This window comes from Bos mutus, chromosome 19, assembly GCF_027580195.1.
Source record: "Bos mutus isolate GX-2022 chromosome 19, NWIPB_WYAK_1.1, whole genome shotgun sequence".
Classification (NCBI taxonomy): Eukaryota; Metazoa; Chordata; class Mammalia; order Artiodactyla; family Bovidae; genus Bos; species Bos mutus.
Genome location: NC_091635.1, coordinates 40,743,344 through 40,756,704, shown reverse-complemented (window position 1 = coordinate 40,756,704; position 13,361 = coordinate 40,743,344). Strand labels below are relative to the sequence as shown.

General features: G+C 42.0%; 1 protein-coding gene across 1 annotated transcript in view; it reads right to left on the bottom strand.

Annotated features, from left to right (window-relative positions):
• BLMH (bleomycin hydrolase) overlaps positions 1 to 13,037 on the bottom strand; it is a 41,722-nt gene extending 28,685 nt beyond the window's left edge. Inside the window, exons 1-6 of the mRNA XM_014480433.2 lie at positions 12,725 to 13,037; positions 12,227 to 12,436; positions 8,140 to 8,249; positions 7,087 to 7,228; positions 5,857 to 5,945; positions 4,253 to 4,345 (exon numbers count right to left, since the gene is read on the bottom strand). Of these exons, the coding sequence (XP_014335919.1) occupies positions 4,253 to 4,345; positions 5,857 to 5,945; positions 7,087 to 7,228; positions 8,140 to 8,249; positions 12,227 to 12,436; positions 12,725 to 12,737 (657 nt within the window). The 5' untranslated portion in view covers positions 12,738 to 13,037. The remainder of the gene's footprint in view (positions 1 to 4,252; positions 4,346 to 5,856; positions 5,946 to 7,086; positions 7,229 to 8,139; positions 8,250 to 12,226; positions 12,437 to 12,724) is intronic.
• Positions 13,038 to 13,361: the final 324 nt, after the last annotated feature.

Below are 13,361 nucleotides of genomic sequence, written 5' to 3'. Positions count from 1 at the left end.
AATACCAGAAAAACAACCCAATCAAAAAGTGGGAAAAAGACCTAAACAGACATTTCTCCAAAGCAGACATACAGATGGCCAACAAACATGTGAAAAGATGCTCAACATCGCTCATTATTAGAGAAATGCAAATCAAAACTACAATGAGATATAACCTCACACCAGTCAGAATGGCCATCATCAAAAAGTCTACAAACAATAAACGCTGGAGAAGGTGTGCACTGTTGGTGGGAACGTAAATTGATACAGCCACTATGGAAGACAGTATGTAGATTCCTTAAAAAACTAGGAACAAAACCACCATATGACCCGGCTTCCCTGGTGGCTTCCCTGGTGGCTCGGACAGTAAAGCGTCTGCCTATAATGCGGGAGACCTGGGTTTGATCCCTGGGTTGGGAAGATCCTTTGGAGAAGGAAATGGCAACCCACTCCAGTACTCTTGCCTGGAAAATCCCATGGACGGAGGAGCCTGGTAGGCTGCAGTCCATGGGGTCACGAAGAGCCAGACACGACTAAGTGACTTCACTTTCACTTTCTTTCATGACCCAGCAATCCCAATCCTAGGCATATACCCTGAGGAAACCAAAACTGAAAAAGACACATGTATCCCATGGTTCACTGCAGCACTATTTACAATAGCTAGAACATGGAAGCAACCTAGATGTCCATCGACAAATGACTGGATAAAGAAGTTGTGGTACATATACACAACGGAATATTACTCAGCCATAAAAAGGAATGCATGTGAGTCAATTCTAATGAGGTGAATGAACCTAGAACCTATTATACAGAGTGAAGTAAGTCAGAGAGAGAAATATAAATATTGTATTCTAATGCATATATATGGAATCTAGAAAAATGGTACTGAAGAATTTATTTACAGGGGAGCAATGGAGAAACAGACATAGAGAATAGACTTATGGACATGGGGAGAGGGGAGGAGAGGGTGAGATGTATGGAGAGAGTAACATGGAAACTTACATTACCATATATAAAATAGATAGCCAATGGGAATTTGCTGTATGGCTCAGGAAACTCAAACGGGGCTCTGTATCAACCTAGAGGGGTGGGATGGGGAGGGAGATACGGAGGGAGATGGGAGGGAGGTTCAAAAGGGAGGGGATATATGTATACCTATGGCTGATTCATGTTGAGGTTTGACAGAAAACAAAATTCTGTACAGTAGTTATCCTTCAATTAAAAAATAATTTTAAAAAAAAGCTTGCATATAAAAAAAACTATAGGCACTAGAGAAACACAAAGAAAATGAAAAAAGGAACTTACTAACAGTGCATAGGATCCCTTCTTTAAGCTAAATTTTATATGATCTTAAATGAAAAAAAGTACATAAGGAAAAATATCAGAGTTAGCAGTGATAACCTCCAGATCATAAGGACTTTCTATGTCATCCTGCCCTGGGTTAGTTAGTACGTAATTTCTTATATTTATAAAAGTTTAAAAGTACAAGCCTTATTCATGCTTCTGGTATAACACTCAAAAGCCTCTAATGTGCAACAAGGTAGAATGATTAGCAAATGTAATTCAAATATATGCTTCAAACTAAGAAGTTTTTAAGTTGAAAAAATAAAAGAAACAGGTATCCCTCCAGAAGAAAGGAAGAAAGATAAAAAGAAAGAGATACCTAGGTGTGTGCTGTGCTGTGCTCAGTCAATTCACTCATGTCTGACTCTTTCTGACACGGACTGTGGCCCACCAGGCTCCTTTTGTCCATGGAATTCTCCAGGTAAGAATACTGCAGTGGGTAGCCATTCCCGTTTCCAGGGGACCTTGCCAACCCAAGGATGGAACCTGAGTCTCCTGCATCACAGAGGCAGATTTTTTACCCACTGAGCCACCAGGGAAGCCTCCTTAGAAAGAATGCCTTTAGCATAAGCACATCTCATGCAAAGCTATGTGAGCTTCATGGCTGTTGATTCAAGTCATCATTTTGATGTGCCTACAAGGCTACGCAAATCACAGGTACTAATTTGTGGCTTTAAAACCACAACTAGACTCTTCATTACCAAAGAGTCAGGTTCACTAATGAGAAGTTATCTAGGGAATTGTAAAAATCTAAAGACCTACCACACAGAATTCTGTAGTCAACAGTTTACAGAGAATCATTAAGTAAATAATCCTATAAAACATTTATACTCAGGACTTGGCAAGGTGGTGTTTTACTTTTTCCAAGGTTAGGAAAGGAGAGAAAAGATATGTAGAATATATCTGCTCTCTTAGCAGCTAATCGCAGGGTCAGATCATGGACTTTAGATATAGCATTTAAAAGATCATTAAAGCAAATATCTTAAGTCAACAGGATGCTTGTGATCTACATAAGTACCAACTGAGCCTATTTCCATAACTCTTTACAGACCCTCCCTCCCTACCCCCTACACCCCACTATCTTAGTATAATTATAAAGGCAAATTATGCAAGAGACACGGCCTCAAGAAGAGAGATCATTCTAAGGAAGAAACAAGAAAACTACCATTTACTGGACAACTGCCATATACCAGGCACTAGGGCTTACACTCAGGTAGTCAATTATTTATGTGATCCCCACAAAAATCCAATGAGGAATGCATTTTAAACTCAAACTGAATCTGAGACAGGTTAAGTAAGTAATTTTATCCAAGATCACAGAGCTGTTAAGTGATAGAGGTGAAACCCATGTCCTACTCCAAAGCCTATTTCTTTTACTACAGATACCTTTCTTAACAAAGAACACTTAAGGAGTAGAGAGAGAAGTAAATATGAGACAATTTCAAGGTATCAGGCAAAATGACACCTTTGTATTCAGCGACTGAACAGTATTTAAGAAACTAGATTGTACCAAGCCAGAGGGTAGAGGCAGTCCACATGAACAAATTGAGACTTGAGAGTTTGAGGAACCTATCCCTGGTCACATGGCTGTTAAAGAGAAGGTGAGACGGTCTGACCTCAGAGACCATGCTCGGGACTACACTATGCAGCCTCTCTAAAATTTAAAGGAAAACACGAGTGAAGCATTAACGTTGTCCACTGTAGTAAAAAAAAAAAAAATTTAGCCCATTTTAATTCCACAAAAATATTCCTGAAAGAACTGTTAGTTGAGTGATTTCGAGTAATGGGTCCACTAGATGAAAAACATAAATATTTGTACTTTTCTTAAAGCAATTTCACAGTTTTATACATATTCATTTGGATTATGGATAGTATTAAATGTAATCATTGATGTAATTATGTAATAAAGATTCTTAACCGCCTTGATAATAAATATTGCAGCCTGGTATTTGTTTAACGCTCTTTAAGTTTTCCAAAATGTCTTCACATACATTGTTTTAACCACTATAACCATCAATAGCTTCCCATTTTTATTGCTACAGAATAAAGCCAAAAGCTCTGGCATCTACGTAAGACCCCTCACAGCTCTGCCTCTCTAGCTTAATTTGCTACCAGACACACTCACAAAACGTTATGCTTCAGGTACTCTGTTGTCTGAAGACTTCACCTTTCTTCATGCCACTGTACAGGCAAGTCCTGTGTCTGGAATGGTTTTCCCAGTTTTCCACCTGGTAAATCTCTACTGCTCTTTCAAGAACTGGTTCAAATATCTGTCCCATGAAGCCTTCAGTTCACTGACTTACTCACTCCCTCCTCTATGACCACCAAGTCCTTTTTTATACATCTCCAGCAAAGGATTTATTATAACTATTCACGTGCTTTTTTTACCAAGGGATTGAGCTTCTTGAGAGTAGAGACTGTCTTTCTCATCTCTGTATTCCCAGTGCCAAACTCCTAGCAGGTATTCAGTATTTATGAAATGGATAAAGAATGAAATTATACAGAATCCTACACTGGGAAACAGAAGATGCAAGTGCAAGTCCCGTGTGTATATATACTCCGTTGTTCAGTTGTGCCCAACGCTTTGCGACCCCACAGACTGTAGACCGCCAGGCTCCTCTCTCCAGGGGATTTTCCTGACAAGAATAATGGAGTGGCTTGCCCTTTCCTCCTCTCAGTGATTTTCTGACCCAAAGATCAAAACAGTGTCTCCCGTCAGCATGTTGATTCCTTACTGCTGAGCCACCTGGGAATCCCACAAGTCCCATACCAAACTGCAAAGTTTATACCTCAGCCTTTTTAGCTGTAAAATAAGTAATTTTCAATTCAATGCTAATGACAATGACCATGCTTCCTAATCAATTTAACAGATAGGAACATTCTCAGAGTTCTTTAAAAGGGTCACAAAAAATCCAGTAATTGTTATTACCTCCTCCATCATGGAGTCCTGTGTGGCTGAGATTTCTTCTTTGGTTGCACCACTGTGTACCAGGTTCCGTAGTCGTATGCAGAATTCTCTCATCTATGACAGAAATTTATTTAGCATTCCAACAGTTACCCAAATTCAACTGTAAAGGAGACTAACAGACCAATGCTAGCTCTGTTTTGAAGTATAACTCAGTCAAGACCCAGGGCAAAGTTCATAAAAGCAAATGTTTTCCCCAATAACTCCACTTAAACATAGACAGAAAAACTTTCTCCATAAAGAGAAAAGACATGGATGATTCCCCTAAAATACTACATGGAACTGCTTTTGCTCTGCAACTGATGGTACCCTTTGTGATATGTCTGGGAATGGGGAAAACATGTGATTTCAAAATGCCTATCACGAAAAAACGGGAGACAAGCTGATTATGCCATTAATTCACTCTAATAGGTTTTAATTTAGAATCTTCCTGGTTGTCTATTTCTTCTCTATAAAATCGTTATGATCATGGCTATGCCAAACCCCAATATACTTTTCATGTTTGTTGTTTTCAATTTTGGGAGATGCCTAAGATAAAGGTGAGTCATAAACCTAGCCACAGGGCTAAAGAGGATCTTGTTCCCACCTGAAATGGAATCCAAAGCCTTACTAATAACGATCTTTTAGCCTGTGGATAATACTCCCCAGAGTTTCCTGAGTGGAAAATAACCTACTTCTCATATTGGGGAAACACACTTTACAGTTTATTTTAAAATGTAGTCTTTCTTCCAGGGATGACAAATCCAATTTTTAGCCTCATAGATCAAGACAGCAAATTTTGGCAACTCCCAGTTCCTAAAAAAGAAATCTGGCAGGCAGAGCAGCATCCCTGTAGGATTCACAGTCCTCCCTGGGAAAATGGGTTACGTAGAGAAGACAGAATGATTCATTAAGATAACTGAGGCAATAAAAAGCAGTTCAGGGACTACACCAAATGTTTTAGCGAGTGGATAAACTACACTTGAGGTAGCTTGGGGAAGCCTAGAACTCTGCCTCGTCTTTAAGGAGGTCTCCCGAATAGTTGTGTTCGGTTTTACTAGACCGTAAAGCTGTCCCAATCCGCCTCCACTAGAGCCAAGTGAGAGGCACAGCACCCCATATGCTTGTCCCACACTGAGAATGGGGCTTTCGTTCCTCAGTACTCATAAGAAAGAATTAAAATCAACACAAATAAAAGTGGGATATTTTTAAAGAGAAGGAAAAAACCACCCTACTAATCGCCATTATTTTTTTTTAATAATTATTTTTTTATTTTGGCTGTACTAGGTCTTTTGATGCAGTGGGTGGGGTTCTTAGTTGCCCCACAGCACGTGGGACCTCAGTTCTATGACCAGGGATCAAACCCTTGTCCCCTGCATTGGAAGGTGGATTTTTAACCACTGGACCACCAGGGAAGTCCCATCAGTTATTTTTAAAGTTAATATGCAGCTACTCTGCCTTGGATGGACACTGCTATCTTATATATAGCCTGTGTACACTGCAATGCCCAGGAATGCCCCTGGAAAGTCAGTTAGGAGTTCTAAGGTAAGCACATTACATGCAGTCTCGCCCTGCTCCGTATGTTGTACCTTGTGATTCAGAATATCATTCATCCTTCTGGTTGCCTCTGTTGTGTAAGTTTCAGGGAAGCACTTCTTAGGGATGACACCATATTTTTCTAAAAGAAAACAAATTTTAATGTTCCATAAAGTAAATGTAAATTCCAAGTGTCAGAAATTCGGACAAAAACAGCTATTGCTTTTAAAAATAGGCCATATTTTGCTAGTCTAACGGTGACTGCAGCCATGAAGTTAAAAGACACTTGCTCCTTGGAAGGACAGCTATGACAAACCTAGACAGAGTTATTAAAAAGCAGAGACGTCACTTCACCAACAAAGGTCTGTATCATCAAAGCTAAAAGTTTTGAGTAGTCATCTATGGATGCGAGAGTTGAACCATAAAAGGGGCTGAGTGCCAAAGAATTGATGCTTTCAAATTGTGGTGCTGGAGAAGACTCTTGAGAGTCCCTTGGATAGCAAGGAGATCAAACCAGAAAATCAATCCTAAATATTAATTGGAAGGACTGATGGTGAAGCTCTAATACTTCATGAGTACTAATACTAATACCTGATGAGAAGAGCCAACTCACTGGAAAAGACTCTGATGCTGGGAAAGATTGAGGGCAAGAGAAAGGGGCGACAGAGGACGAGATGGTTGGATGGCATCACCAACTCAGTGGACATGAATGTGAGCAAACTCCAGGAGATAGTAAAGAAGATGGGAGCCTAGTGTGCTGTAGTCCATAGGGTAACAAAGAGTCAGACATGACAACAAAAACAAAACCCAGAAAACTGAACAATCTCACGATATTATTAAACAGGTCATTTAATCTGCATATGTATCCATCCATCTTGGAATTAATTCTGTTTTTAGTCTAACACACTTTGCAAAGTACTCAATATGAGGAAGTTTCCCTCGAAGACAATTTTTTGAAAGAGGTTATTTTGAAACAGTTGCGGTTTTCAATGTGTTTCTTGATTACATCAATAGATAAGAGAGAAACTTTTTCATAGAAAGTTAGTTATACTTAATACATTTTCTTCTCTATCTAAACTTTAAAGTACCTATCTCTTTACCTCCAATTTAAGAAAGGTACTTACTAGGTAAGAACATGAGATAAAGGTTCTTAGAGCTAACTGTATACCATTCTGGGGACCAGTTCTACCCTATACTTAAACACCAAAGAAATGGCCTATGCTGAACTACAGAGCCTTGTTTCATGAAGCTGGGTTTCAGTTCTCTTACAGAAAGGCTCTTACCAACAATATTGACAAGCATATCCCATTGTCCTCCATCATTGGCAGGATTCATAAGCAAATACTGCACCAGCCTACCATCCTCAGGCTCCTTTTTCTGAGCTGTGTCCACAAAAGCATTTAAGAAGAAATAACAGCGTTCAACCTAAAGTAAGAGAAGTTAAATAAAATTAAAGGAGAAAAGAGCTAGTATCTTTAATGGCATTAGCGACAGAACAGGAGTCCTGGAACTACTACAGACCCGACAGAGTAGGTATTTTTAAACTAAAGTTGATATCTAAATGGCAGTATCTCTGGGACTTCCCTGGTGGGTCAGTGGTTAAGACTCTATGCTTCCAGTGCTGGAGGCATGGGTCTGATCCCTGGTTGGGGAGCTAAGGGCTTCCCTGATGGCTCAGTGGTAAAGAATCTGCTTGGAATGAAGGAGACCCAGGAGTTGCAAGTAGCTGAGATCCAACATGCTGCACAGTGTGGCCAAAAAACAACAACAAAAAAAGAGGAATATCTGGCTTCATAAGAATATGTGAAGGATTTTCTTTTAATGTGTGTGCACATTGTAATAGTTTATCCTGAACAAGGCAGTGCTTTATTCTGAAACAAAAATCTGATACTCAGAGCCTTCAATCAATAAATATCTAACAGACAAATACAATGTACACTTTAAAGATTTTTTTTAAAAAAAGGAATACAATTATTTACTGTTTTTCAGACAAGTACTACCCAGAGAAAGGGAATTAGGTCCTAGAAAGACAAATGACCTACATAAAGATGCTAAAAGGAGAAATTATTGAAAACAAAAAGTTTTAAATAAGAAAGACACAAGGAAGTAGTAAGGTGAGTCATTATTATTATTATTTCATTGCCAAAAAGCCACCTACCAACCCAGTGGTTCTGCCTTTGAAAAGAATCAATTTTTGATACTTTGGAAATCAGAACAAATGGTGTTGCCATCTACAATGGAAGGCAGAGGACAACTGGAAAAGCAAGAAATGAAGAAACAGTCCCTACCAAAGCTGACGCTGAAACAAAAAGACTCTTGAAAAATCAGTTCCATACCTTGTCCCAGAAAAAGAGGTAAGACTGACTAAATTCAAATTCTTCAATATTGAATCTTCTCATGAATGGAAGTCTCATAACATTCAGACAAGAAAAGATCCAGCATCGCCCTAAAAGGAGAAAGCAAATCAAGAAATTAGGGTGAGTGTTCACATAGATCACACTGTTCTAACTGTATTTCCCAACACTGAATATATGATAACATCTTGGACAATTTAAGACCAATCAAAAAGCAGAAAGATATAAAAACAAGAAAGGTAGTTTCTTTTTGACTATTTGCAATATATACACATAGTTTTATATCTTTAATATATTAAAAAAAATCTCTTCACATATCACGTAAAGAATCAATCACAAATCGCCTAAGAAAATTAGAAAAAGAAATATTGATAGAGAAATATGAGTAGAGATCATGAATAACTAATAGTCAAAAAAGACACAAATAGCCAAGAAACATTTTTTTAAAGTTCATCATAAGATACTTGTTAAGTGGGGAAGCATTATTTTATAATTAATAATGCCCAGTATTGGCAAGGACCCAGGGACACAGCATTCTTACACACCTTAGATAGGAATTTAAATAGGTAAAAAATATCTGAAGGCAATTTGGCAGTATATGGCAGAAGTTTCAAAAAGTCCCTACCCTTTAATCTGGAATACATAGTATACGCCTCAATATAAGGTGACCCTAACATAAGTCAATCCCCATGCCTCCAAGGAGAAATTTTAAGTTATTTAGTTAACTGGATTATATGAACACTTAAAAATATAGATGGAATAGTAACTACTATAATATTTAACTTAGTAGCTTAAATATATATTTAAAATCCTGTCACTACAATAAATCGACATAGAAGCACTGCATTTTCCACGTTCACAGGTCACTGTCACACTACTCCACACTCTTCACATGCATCTTGGCATCAGTGCCTTTACCATCATGTTGTTGCTGTTCAGTCCCTCAGCTGTGTCCAACTCTTTGTGACCCCATGGACTGCAGCACGCCAGGCTTCCCTGTCCTTCACCATCTCCCGAAGCTTGCTCGAACTCATGTCCATTGAGTCAGTGATGCCATCCACCATCTCATCCTCTGTCACCCCCTCTCCTCCTACCTTCAATCTTGGCATCATGGTCTCTTTCAATGAGTCAGCTCTTCGTATTAGGTGGCAAGAGTACTGGAGCTTCAGCTTTAGCATCAGTCCTTCCAATGAATATTTAGGGTTGATTTCCTTTAGGATTGACTGGTTTGATCTCCCTTGCAGTCCAAGGGACTCTTAAGAGTCTTCTCCAACACCATAGTTCAAAAGCATTAATTCTTTGGCGCTCAGCCTTCTTTATGGTTCAACTTTCACATCCATACATGACTACTGGAAAAACCATAGCTTTGACTATATGGACCTTTGTCAGCCAAGTAATGTCTCTGCTGTTTAATACGCTGGGTTTGTCATAGCTTTTTCTTTTAATCAGAACACATTATCTTCCTTCCATTTACTATTTTTGAGACAGCAATGTTTTGAATCCATGCATAAAGCTGGCTCTAAAAATGTTATGCTACCCCTCAAGCATATAATCATATTCTTCATTTGTCCTATAAGTAGATAACCACAAACTCCACAATGTCACCATCTTCTGTAACAACTTAAGTGATCTTTGTGCTTCAGTCATGTCCAACTCTGTGACTCCATGGACTGTAGCCTGCCAGGCTCCTCTGTCTATGGGATTCTCCAGGCAAGAATACTGGAGTGGGTTACCATGCCCTCCTCCAGAGGATCTTCCCTACCCAGGGATAGAACCCATGTCTCTTATGTCTCCTGCATTAGCAGGCAGGTTCTTTACCACTAGCACACATACCGTATTTTTCAAAATCACTAACAACTGAGCATACCTAAATTACTAATGACTTAGTTACCTCTCTCACACATACAATATTATTTCCTAGTGAGGAAATCTAGATGAACTGTTAATGTGAAAACTGCATGAAAATAAACTACACAGCTCATGTGCTATCTATATCTTTTCTAAGTAAAAGTGACACTATAGAATATATAAGACCTGACTTGTTCCAGATGCACTTTTCCACGGAGAAGGCAATGGCACCCCACTCCAGTACTCTTGCCTGGAAAATCCCATGGATGGAGGAGCCTGGTGGGCTGCAGTCCATGGGGTCGCTAAGAGTCGGGCATGACTGGGTGACTTCCCTTACTTTTCACTTTCATGCACTGGAGAAGGAAATGGCAACCCACTCCAGTATTCTTGCCTGGAGAATCCCAGGACAGAGAAGTCTAGTGGGCTGCTGTCTATGGGGTTGCACAGAGTCGGACGCAACTGAAGCGACTTAGCAGCAGCAGCAGCAGCAGCAGCAGCAGCAGCACTTTCCCAGGCTCTTCCCTAAGAGGTCACTGCAATTCAACACCATGTAAGACCACTGTGACATTACTAACTGAATAATTTGTGGCCTGACAGGCCACACCACCCCAAGCATTTTCTATGATGACAAAACATTAATTATTGCCAGGTCATAATTTTTTCCTTAAAATTTAAAAATCAACTTTACTGAGGTAAAATTTACATACAGTAAAATGCATCTGTGTCATAAATGTACACTTTTGAGTTTTGGCTGGCTTCAAACAAGCACTGATCTGCTTTCTGCCAAAATAAATAGACTGGGAGAAGTTTTTAAATGGATAGGCAGGCTACAGTCCCTGGGGTTGCAAAGAGTCAGACACAACTGAGCAACGAACATACACAGGCTTTAAAAAGTTATTTTAGTATAATTCTGCTGTGAGAATGTCCTCCTTATTTAGGTTCCTAGATAACCCATCTTTCACTGTAGCTGTCCTTCTTGTGGTCCCAGACTGTAGAAAAAGAGCTCTTGACCAGCAAGGCATACAAACTGGTCTCTGAATGGGAACTGGCCTTTAGCACATTTGTTCAGTTCAGTTCAGTCAATCAGTCGTGTCCGACTCTTTGCGACCCCATGAATCGCAGCACGCCAGGCCTCCCTGTCCATCACCAATTCTCAGAGTTCACCCAAATTCATGTGCATAGAGTCGGTGATGCCATCCAGCCATCTCATCCTCTGTCGTCCACTTCTTCTCCTGCCCCCAATCCCTCCCAGCATCAGAGTCTTTTCCAATGAGTCAACTCTTCGCATAAAGTGGCCAAAGTATTGGAGTTTCAGCTTCAGCATCAGTCCTTCCAATGAACACCCAGGACTGGTCTCCTTCAGAATGGACTGGTTGGATCTCCTTGCAGTCCAAGGGACTCGCAAGAGTCTTCTCCAACACCACAGTTCAAAAGCATCAATTCTTCGGGGCTCAGCTGTCTTCACAGTCCAACTCTAGATGATGCTGTGAAAGGGCTGCACTCAATATGCCAGCAAATTTGGAAAACTCAGCAGTGGCCACAGGACTGGAAAAGGTCAGTTTTCATTTGTTAAAGTTGCAACTAAAAGGCACGCTTAAAAACATTTGATGATGTTCTGGTGCAATTACATTGTGTCTTTTCCATCCCACACATGGCCTTCAGGGCAACATTGAGGAGTTCTCTAGGGTGTGAATATTTTTACATGTTTCTTTTTTTAATTTTTGGCTACACTGGGTCTTAGCTGAGGAGCATGGTTCAGCAGTTGTGGCACAAAGGCTTAGCTGCTCCAAGGCATGTGGGATCTTCCCAGACCAGGGATGGAACCCGCGAGCCCTGCACTGACAGATTCTTATCCACTGGTCCACCAGGGAAGTCCCATTTTTGCATGTTTTGTACCAAGAAAGAGTATCTCCAAGACATCGGGCAGCAATCACATAACTTCAGGACAGAGTATCCGTGAAGTACATTCAAACAGATGACCTTGGACTAGTCAGTCACTTGAGTGTTCAAATCAAATACACCAAGGAGCCACAGAGCAGCAAAACAAGTCACAATGTAGCTTCCTTGGATCTGCCTGTATCTGCGTCTATTCTCTTAAGAATTTATCCCAAGTTCTCTCCATCCAAACCTCTGCTCCCTTTAAGACCGTTCTTAGGTAAGACGCCACAATGGTATGCTCTCAAGAAAGTCCAAGGACGTGTAAGAAGTTTGAAGACCTCACCTGAACTCTTCTGGTTGGTGACGGGCTTGCCCTCCTGATGCACGGCGTGCTGGAACACATGCTGAGTACCCTGGACCGTGGCCCTCTTCAGACAGATGTCCAGCAGGTCGTGAGTGGTGCCGACATTCTGGGCCAGTACGAACTGAGGGTCGGAATTCAGTTTCTGAAGCAGAGCCGCTACCTTCTCCGAATTCAGTCCTGCTGGAATACCTGATGGGATTGTAACATCAAAAAGAGGCTGAAGAGGGCTCATCTCCTACACTCTAAGTTGGTAAGAGCATCCCGCGGTGACCACAGAGCAGCGGAGAAGCCCTTCACCGGCGTCCTCGCCCACGAAGCTGCCTCCCTCCGGGCCTCTCCAGCCCACCCAGAAAACTCCATCCCCGCCATCCCCTGGGGTCCGAGCCCCGGCCCTTCCCCGCCACCGGGCCTCCGGGACGCAGCGGAGCCCCTAGAGGCCCCCCGGCAGAGCCTCGGCAGGGAAGAGGGCCGCCTCACCCGCTCCGTTCATGGCGCCCAAAATGCCCGGCGAGGGAACGGTAGTTTCGGGGTCCTCAGGCCGGCGCCGGGACGGCACAGCGCTTCGCAGGCTGGGCGGTCCGACCTGCCTCTCGCACCCAGAGCGCCGGAAAGAGGAAACCGGCTCGGTGGCGGCGGAGGGCGAGAGAAACGGGGTCCGCGGAGGGACAAAAGTCCCCCCACGCGTTGCTGAGTCAGCGCCGTCGGGGCTGGCCCCGCCCAGGGGAGGGCCGAGGGGGCGGGCTGCTGACGCGCTCCGAGCTGCCCCAACCACCGGCGGGTCCCCCAGCCGTTCCGGCCCACGTGGGCCGCTGTGATTACGCTTCCCGACCCCCTGGGCGCCCTCCTAGGATCCGATCAGCCCCGAGGCGGAAACCTTGGAGATTCCATGCTGGGCCTCGGAGGCCGAATACACTTAGCATTGTGGATTGATCCCCCATTAAACCTTTTCAGAGGCCAAAAGAGGGCTCCAGGCTGTGGAGCGGGCTGAGGGGTCGCATAATTAAACACTGGGCTTAGGTTGAGTTGACTCGTCGCAAAAAAACCCAAAGGCGCTTCCAATAGGTCTCCTTTGCTGACCGGTCACTGCAATTTCAGTAGCAACTTGTTGCTTTGA